The following is a 9256-nucleotide window of genomic DNA, read 5'->3' as shown; positions in this document are numbered from 1 at the left end:
GTCCCCTTGGGTGGCATCGCCCAACACTGCACATGATGGGAGCTCCTGGCTCCCTGACGCAGGGGCAGCCTCCTGCCTCCCACCCTGCCCAAAGCTTTGGGCACCAGCACCCCAGGGTTTTCCCTCTGCTCTGTGCCTACCAGCTCCTGCTCACCCTGGGGCCATGCTGGTCCCCACTGTCCCCCTCCCCTCCCGCCGGTATCCCCCAGCAGCCCAGCATCACCCAAGGGACTGGCTGTACCATATGTATTTTGTACCACTTCAATGAAGGAGCACACTGCCTGGTGTGACTTGTACACAGCAATGTAATTAGTCTTTGCAATAAAATACTGATGCTCAAATGTCTGCCCCAAAGCAGGGGTTTTCCTGTCCTCCTTCCCGGCATGTTCCTGGAGAAAGAGGAATGGACCTGACTGTGGAGGACTTGGCACCTGGGCCTGTCATTACCTCTGCTGAGTTGAGCTTTGTTTTGTGTTTGAAGCAAGATACAGGCTTTTTGTTTGAGGGACTAGTGCCCAAATTTCAAAGGAACCCTATTGAGTTGTTTTAGTTGCATTTTCCAGTTGCATAAATGTGATGTCCAATTTATTGGTTTTACTCCTTTTGATAGAAGCAATGGCTGTAAGAGCAAATGCAATGGTTGGTCCTTATGGTGTGGAGATGTGGTCTGCCTTGGTTTGAGGTATCATTCCTTTAGTATTGAAGGGCTCATTTCCTGACATGGCCAGCGTGTTTATTTTCTATTTTATAGTTGCACAGACGTTAGTGGAGATTACTTGGATGGTGGGGTGATTCTGAGTGTGGGTATGAAAGATGCAGCTGCACTATCCAGGATTTCTCTGTGCCTTTGGCTACATAGATTAGTTTAAAGCCCGAGCTTTTGGAAATGAAAGGGTGATACTGTACAGACAGGGCTGGTAACACTGTTACCTGCTCAGGGAGAATTAACCATCCAAATAGCTGCAGTCTTCCCAGATAGAGGAATTTTGAAAACAGCTGGGAAATAAATGAACTCTGGTACAAGTGATTTCTGACTGCTTTGGCCTTGGGCCTTCTGTTGACAGAAAGCTTGGCTTCAGGTGTTTTCCCCAGCATTTCTAAGTGTTTATTCTATTTCTAGATGTTTCTAATATTATTCTAATATTTCTAAGTATTCTTGGTGCCCACTGATAGTTGAGTGCATATTCTTACCCAGCAGCTGTTTGTCCACTGCATCTCTCCTTTTTTTTCTCAGTGCCCTGTTGCACTGCTTTGAGAAGGGTAAGTCTGTTGTGCAGCCCCTCACACCTCTGGATTCCCACATTGCCAGGACCTACACCTCACCCTGGCTGGAGGTGCCCCCAGACAGACCAATCGATGTACATCTACACATACATATGCGTATGTGTCCAGGAGCACAGCTGTGTGTCACTCTGACAGCTTCTTTTGTGGGCCAAACCTAAAGAAATATCTCAGTCTAACAAAACTCCAGAAAACATTAAAAAATACTGAAGCCTTGAGAAGCCCTGTGCAAGTGCAGAAGGCTAAAATCATATGAAACTGTGCATTAGAGCACATTATCAGCAACTAATGAGAAACCTTACATTCGTAACACATTCAGGAATGCACAAGACTCAAAATGTCATCAGATCCTTAATTTCTGTGACTGGATGATAACAATCCAGCAAGCAGTGGCAAACTAATAGCTAGATTGGTCAAGCTCTGTGGCCCTTCAGTCCTTGCTAACTATTGGGGAAGTCAAAACAGAATTCAGAAAGAAGTCCATCGGCTAGTGAAGACAACATAAACTACATCCCGCAGAAGGAATTACTGACTGACAAAAACGTGTTTTCCTGCTGGCTTTATTTCCAAGATCACCAGCAAGGCTCAATGCTGAAGTCATGGCACAGTATTTTTATTCCCTTTAGACAAGAAGGGCAGCAGCTCCTCAGGCATCTTTTCTGTTTTCCACATGGCCACCAACCTGGCCAAGGTGCACTTCCCACACATGGAGAGATTTGGGAATGCAGCTTCTGGGGTGTATTAGAGGGGGTGTGGTTAGTAGGTCAAAAGAGGTTCTCCTCCCCCTCTACTCTGCCCTGGTAAGGCTATATTTGGAGTATTGTGTCCAGTTATGGGCCCCACAGTCCAAGAAGGACAGAGAACTGCTTGAGAGAGTCCAGCGCAGAGCCACGAAGATGATGAAGGGAGTGGAGCATCTCCCTTCTGAGGAAAGGCTGAGGGAGCTGGGGCTCTTTAGCTTGGAGAAGAGGAGACTGAGGGGTGACCTCATTAATGTTTATAAATATGTTAAGGGCGAATGTCATGAGGATGGAGCCAGGCTCTTCTTGGTGACAACCAATGATAGGACAAGGGGCAGTGGGTGCAAGCAGGAACACAGGAGGTTCCACTTAAACTTGAGAAGAAACTTCTTTACTGTAAGGGTGACAGAGCACTGGAACAGGCTGCCCAGAGAGGTTGTGGATTCTCCTTCTCTGGAGACATTCAAAACCTGCCTGGATGCCTTCCTGTGTGATCTCATTTAGGTGTTCCTGCTCCAGCAGGGGGATTGGTCTAGATGATCTTTCGAGGTCCCTTCCAATCCCCAACATTCTGTGATTCTCCCCTTTTCTGGTGTATTGCCAGCTGGTTTGGATTCTGTGCTCTTTCTTGGGAGTTTGTTGAGGTTGCTTGAGGGCTTACTGGCCAGCAACTATGGAAATGTAGGCAATGGCTCCCTAACATCAGGATTGACAGCCATCAGCAGGGCAGACAGGTCATCAGCATCTTAGTGCAGGTTCTGCTTTCCCACATCTTGGGCATGGTGGTTGAATCCTCAGAACTCAAGGAATAAGAGCAGAGATGATTCTGTCCAACAGCAGCCAGACTGCTCACTGAGTTCACACATAGTCCAGAATTTCTGTCTCCATTTCATTTTCACTCCCATCAGAAGGCTTGAAGTCCTCTTCTTCCTCCTCTTCATCATCCTCATCCTCTCCAGACTCATATGCCATCTGCTCTTTGCCATCTTCACTGCTTGTTGTACTTGAAAAAAGAGCTTATTTGGGAAGAAAGAAACAAACACTGTGATGCCTCTCTCAGTGAAGCCTGGGGGCATTTGCAATAGAGTTCATAAAACATGTGAGAGGAAGGCAGAAGCCAGAGGGCACAGCTAATGTTGCACATCTTAATAGAATTTGATCAGGTCCAAAGCAATCTGTTTTGATACTCTGGGAATAGCTGCAGAACAGCAGCAGATCTACAGTGCTGTGCCTCTTCTCCTAGCTGTTTCTGACCTAATTCTCTGTGGTACTGCTCCAGCCCAGCACCATGCAAAAATTTCCTCACTTTTTGTTCAATTAATAACATCAAAAAAAGTAAATGCCACCAACAGATAAATCAGTAAGAAAGAGATCTTGATTATCACTGTGGAAAGACATTTAAAACCTGAAGGCTGTGATACTGGGAAGATGAAACAGAAAACCTTTACTCCCAGCCATCCCTAATCCCAACCCACATTTGCACTGCAGGACAACAGGCTCAGCTCACACACTGTAATGAGCTAGAACGCAAAGAACACCAGATGTAGAACAAAGGAGAAGACAAATAAAAGAACGCTCCTGCCCCAGTGCTGACTTATTGAGCACTCATCCTTATTGAGCCCACAATGTCTCAACACCATCAGGAAGGTAGTAATACACTTTGATGTTCAGAAGTATCCTTACCAGGTCTTGTGGATCTGATTATCTGCTTTATCATCAGAGACATGGTATCTCGCAGATCATCACTAGTCTTTGGAAGGCACCACCCATCCCTCTCTGTGCATTCTGACTCTGTGCCGTCATTCCGACGGATGATTTTCTGTAGGCTAAAAAGCAGGAAAAGGGAGGGAAAAGTTAGCCTTCTACACTCAGATGTAGGCTTCAAATGAGACAGACCATGGCTTACTTCTATTTTACTTCATTGAGTTGGAACCGCATTTTTGGTTATTCATGTAACTGTCATATGGGAAAGGAAGTTCATGTGTGAAAAGTCTGTTCTATTTTTATTCAGAAGCTAAACACCTCTTAAGTTTCTGGTCAAGGAGAGAGAGGGAGAGGGACTGGATATAAACAATGGGCTTTGAAATCTAGCTCTAACAGAAGACTCGGCTGCCAGTGTGCAGTACCTTTCCACATTCAAGTCACAGAGCTGGTAGAACATCTGCCGATAAGGGGGTAAGGCTCCTTCTCGGAAAATGTAGACAGATTCCTAAGAGGAGGAAGGAAGGAAAGGATTAATGTGCATTTCATGGTGTAACAGGACAACTCCGGCAAGGACTGAAAAGTACTTCCAATGGGCTGATTCAAGACCAAGGCACTTCCAACACAAGTCAGTTCCAAAGCATAGGTCTGCATATGGCAAAAGATAAAGCTGAATGAGAAATGCAGCAAAACTGTCCCCTTAATGACTGACAAATCAGGAAACACCCCTTTTTCACTAAGCTATTTCAAGATTCTGGTAAAAGAGGGTAATGCTTACCTTCAGTTTATACCTGCTGGAGGCAGGCTTTTTTGCACCGGATGCACTGGATGTACCAAGCCCCTGTTTCAGATCGTGGACACTGACTGTATGACTTACTGAAAGACAAAAAAAAAGAGAGTCCTAATTAGGCACATCTTTCACTGTACTGTCACTCCTCTGTGTTGATTCAACGTTGCTGGTCAGCAAAAACCAGATCAAGTCAGCAACTGAGTGTGTGGTGCTCGTTCTTCAGAGATGTTACTGGACAGCCACAGGAAAGGCAGTGAGTTTGGCAGCTTTTTCCACAGTACCTCTGTTTATCATTTTAACCTTTTCTACTCTCCCTTGACAAAGACAACAACTCTCCCCTTACTCTGCACCATCACTGAATAGAAGGGAATGCTGAATTCCCACAGAATGCTGCTTGCAGAGCTCCCTTCTATCTGCTAACAGATACTGTGGCTCAGCCAGCCACGCATCCAAGACTCAGCACTTCCCAGCAGGAGACTCTTCTACTGGCTTAACAGCAGCACCATACGTACCAGAAATAAAGCTCCAATTTTGGCTCAGTTACAACAAAGGAAGACCTCTCACCACCTGTGACTAGGATATGGTAAGCAAAGAAACAGAAGAGCCATACCTGGCTTCTTGACAGTGATGGGCAGACTGTAGTTATATGTGCTGCGTTTTGCTTTCACAGGCATATCGTTAGGGGCATAACCTAGAGGTGAAAAAAAGAAAACCAATAATGAACTGAGGGTGAGCACCTGCAGAACACCCCTACCTCAGTAACAAAAGGGCTGGACTGGTGTGTGAAAGGCTGACTGATCCTTGGGGTGTGGGGACTTCAGCAAGGGTGGGGAGAGGAGAAGTACCAGGTCAACAAAACTCTTTAACTTGGAAAGAGGGAGATGAGATCTGATGGCAATGACTGGATGCCAACTCTGTCATGGATTTATTAGATGACTTCAAAAAGTCCTTTCCCTCAACTTGCCCTCTGCAAAATGAGAGCATGGGAACCTGATGTCCCAAAGTCTTGAGATCTAGCATCCTGCACAAGATGTTGAGGTCCATAAGGAAAAGCTACTATGTAAGCAACAGAATGTACTGTTCAGTGCCTCCCCTGAGCGAGAGAAGATGGTCTGCTACATCCACTTGGGCTTTGAACACATGGAGGAGGAACGTCAGCCAGCTGTCCATTGTTTGGAATGTGCCAAATGAGGGAAGACATCCTGCACACTACAAAATAAAGTATTGAGGGAGTTTACAGAAGAACTAAGGTAAGCAATGAGCTCTAAAGGTGTCATCTTAATCAAAGCAGAAATACGGGAAAAGAGTTTGAAAAACAAATAGAAAGAGAAGTACTACCAGGATTAACCAGAAAGCAGAGAAAGCATCTCTGTGGGTCGGGCCCTTTTACCATATTTCATTCCACAGCGAATTCGGAAGTCCAGTACTTGATAAATCTTTGCTTCAGGGTGTTTTCTGGGGTCATACCCAAACCTAACCCATAAGCTTCTCCAAGGACCTGTTAACTGCATAAACACACAGGAGAAGATGTTTACAAAAAAACAGTACAGCATTGCAGCGTTTCTTCAGTAAAGTGTTGCAGAAGTTCTTAGAAAATTATTTTCTTTCCCCTTGTTGCCCAAAGATTATTTCTTTTATCAGCTCTTTCCTCACTTGTCAGGCCAGTATTTATATACTGAAACATGGGCAATCAATGTACTGAAGCACAAATATTTGTGTGCTTTTACAAACTAACTTGCAAGGTCAGAATAAAGTGTTTGGAAAAATTCTGCTGCCGTTGCCAGATGGACAGTCGGTTTCAGTGTCTGACTGAACTGCAAAGCAGTCTTTATATAACATTAAGCTGAGGTACACAGTGATAGGACCTCAGAAAGAGTAAAGGACCAGGACCACCCAGCTGATGCTTCCTTGCTCTGTCTCCAAGCAGCCTCAGACAGGCACAAGGGAAGAACACAGACTCACCATGTAATAGGCCAAATACGGTAACAGAAGTTTCAGCTTGTCCGGGTGGACACTGATATTGGCTTTTACTGCATTCCGAGACCAGACAGGACGGACTTCAAAGAGCTGAAATAATACAGAAACAACCATAGAAACAGTGGGAAGTGGGTTACTAATGGCAGTTCACCTTTTCAAGTGCACTTTATTCTGTACTGGGGCCTCTGGCCCTTGGTATAAACTACCAGAATGGTAATGTAAGAACCAGTGGCACAAAAAGGAACTTAGCATGAGTTGCCTACCCCAATTCAAATCTGATTTGCATAACTGAACTGAACACATCAGTCTTTGTGGGGTCTACTGATACTTGCTCTATCAGTCAGTTACAAACACCAAGAATTTTGGGGAAGTCAGGAAAAAACTGCATGCAGCCATTTTGTCTGCACAGCATGTTGCTGCGTAGTGCTCAAGTCAGGAATAAGGCACGTACCTTTCTCAGCTCTTCCTCCACCTGTTTATCCACAGGATTGGTGCACACTTTCTTCCAGGTCTGTACGGCAGCATCCAAGGGTTTAGTTGGGATTTCTGCATCATCAAAGTTCACAAAGATAGCGTTGTGCGGGCGACGGGCTCTGCTGAGGCCAATCAGGTTCTCACCAGACACCTGGGGATTGTTGTATCCCTCCCTAAGAAAGAGAGAAAGGATGGAGTTTTTTTTATGCCTGTGGCACACATGGACTTGGGGCCTTCTGAGGAGCATGTGAAAATGGAAGTTTGTGCTCCAGATTTTAGAAGAGAAGGGTCTCAACCATGTGAGCAATGGGTTCGTTTACCTTTGACCCCACCCTGCTAGGGATTTTGGAATCACATACTAGTACCAGAAAAGTCTCTTGTGACACCACTGAGGAAAGAAAATTTAAATTTCTAAACCCTGCAAAGCTACATTCAGTTGCCTGATGACAGAGGTCCCCTGTACTATCTGATCAGGGAGCTGGTTACTGATCTGTATGAAATGTATTTGCAGCACAAAAGGTTTCACCCTCTGCATTTGCTCCACTGGAATTACTGCAGCTCAGGAGGGTACAAGGACAAGGCAAGATGGAAATACAGTTATTAATTAAATCTAGAAATAAGATCTTTCTTTTTTTTTAAGGCCCAATGAAGGACTACAGTGAGAAAATGAAAGATGTTTCTTGTGGGAGATCTCACAGATTGTTCTTCTGGCAAAACCAGCCAGGGGCCAAGAGGGAACAGGTCTGGTGAGCACGGTCACCGGAACATACGGCATCGACTCCTGCACGCTCTCCCCTGGGCTCCAGCCCACTGGAAGCAGGTGGAAAGCTGAGCTCACTGCATCCCATGCTGTGTGTAGTGTGCTGGGGGAGGCTGTCATCTTCACCAGATCACCAGGTCCCTGTACCTGGCAAGTCCTCATGAGGACTTTTGCTGAGGTTTCTGCTGCCAGGCAGTTTCTTAAGTGCGCCTGCGTCTGTTGTGCCAAATCAAGAGGAATAAAACGGAACAGGGCAGGAGCTTAAGCAGGTGAAATACATGAATGATCTATTTAGTGCTGCTCTGATGCTTCAGGAGCACAGATCGTATAACAACACTGAAATCAAAATGGATTGGAGGCATCTTCAAGTGATGAAAAAGGGAATCTTAACTGGAAGACTTCTCTGTTAGAAATACATATAAAACCAACAAAACATTTCACTGCCTGTCTATTTCAGCACCAACACAGCTATTTACTACATTATGAGAAAAGGCACTAACCGGTGTTGTATGTCTGGCCGATAAAAATAGTCAACGGGAGTGTCCAGACGGGAGAAAATTGGTGGCGGAATATAGAGAGGTAATTCTCTATTGAAAAATTCTTCCTTCTCTGGTTTGAGCATTAAGACTTTGTCATACATGGAGGTTTGTTTGCCATCAGGACCAGAGTGCATTGCCAGGTACTGGAAATCAGACATTCCTGTGAAAAACAGAAGTGAGAACATTGTGAAGTTCATTGTGAATATAGCAATATTTCTCACAACACTCAACTTTCAGGAGCAGGAGTCTAAGTTAATGCAAAGGTTTATACAGCAAGGAGGCTGTAACAACAGATTTTATTTTTCTTCCAGTCCTGAATTGTTTAAAGGAACACACTTCTCTTTCCCATCAGACACAGTCGTCTTTAAGCCACATGGACATAAAGCCAAGTATTACCTTGAAATTTGTAAACAGTGGTGACAGTCCCAAGAATTTCCATTTCAAACTCGACTTCTGGCTGGATTTGTTCTTCAGTGTCCAACTGCTTCTTCTTCTTCTTGGTCCTCCTCTTCACCTTGAGCAGCATGGTGGAGGTGGGGAAGCGATTGGCACATACGGGATGGCAGTAAGGGTCCTTGGGGCGGAAATACAGCTCCAGCCTTTTGGCAGGGTCTGCGTAGATCTGTCAGCAAGGGATGGCACAGTCTCCGTTAGCATCGCACCCGCACAGCCCATCTCCTCAGGACTCTGTATGGCAACAGGGCCCCAGTTCCACCCCCTCCCGCCGTGGGGTTTGCCCCCCGTTTCCCCCCACACCACCTCAGGGATGTGAATCCCTGTGTCACCAACACCAGCAGCACATCATGGGGACATGCAGCCGCTCCCATCCCACCTGACACCCTCCATCTCCTCTCCCCAGGGCAGCGGCGTCACCCCGAAACCACCCGCGGGTCCTGCGTGGAGGCGGGACAACGGGGTCCCACAGCTGGGGGAACACCCGGCCCCCTCCTGCCTCCATCCCCCTCCCCAGGGCCGGGCTCCCCGTCCCACAGCC

The 9256-nt window shown here is 46.0% G+C and overlaps 1 protein-coding gene across 1 annotated transcript; it reads right to left on the bottom strand.

Annotated features, from left to right (window-relative positions):
• Positions 1 to 2879: 2879 nt before the first annotated feature.
• GTF3C5 (general transcription factor IIIC subunit 5) lies at positions 2880 to 8878 on the bottom strand. The gene is made up of 10 exons (XM_010177408.2): positions 8659 to 8878; positions 8224 to 8422; positions 6941 to 7136; positions 6475 to 6579; positions 5903 to 6017; positions 5123 to 5203; positions 4501 to 4598; positions 4148 to 4230; positions 3705 to 3847; positions 2880 to 3037 (listed from the first exon to the last, which is right to left on the bottom strand). Exons 1-10 carry the CDS (start codon positions 8786 to 8788, stop codon positions 2880 to 2882), a joined length of 1308 nt encoding a protein of 435 aa, XP_010175710.2. The 5' UTR covers positions 8789 to 8878.
• Positions 8879 to 9256: the final 378 nt, after the last annotated feature.

Source organism: Antrostomus carolinensis, unplaced genomic scaffold, assembly GCF_000700745.2.
Source record: "Antrostomus carolinensis isolate BGI_N321 unplaced genomic scaffold, ASM70074v2 scaffold20081, whole genome shotgun sequence".
In the NCBI taxonomy this organism is placed as follows: Eukaryota; Metazoa; Chordata; class Aves; order Caprimulgiformes; family Caprimulgidae; genus Antrostomus; species Antrostomus carolinensis.
Note: the sequence above shows the minus strand (reverse complement) of the source record. Positions and strands in the feature narration are given on the sequence as shown.

Coding starts and splice junctions, on each gene's coding strand:
- GTF3C5 (XM_010177408.2), bottom strand. CDS start 8,788: ATGCTGCTCAAGGTGAAGAGGAGGACCAAGAAGAAGAAGAAGCAGTTG. Junction 8,423..8,658: donor CACTGTTTACAAATTTCAAG/GTAATACTTGGC, acceptor TGTTTTTCACAG/GAATGTCTGATTTCCAGTAC. Junction 4,599..5,122: donor CATCACTGTCAAGAAGCCAG/GTATGGCTCTTC, acceptor TTTGTCTTTCAG/TAAGTCATACAGTCAGTGTC.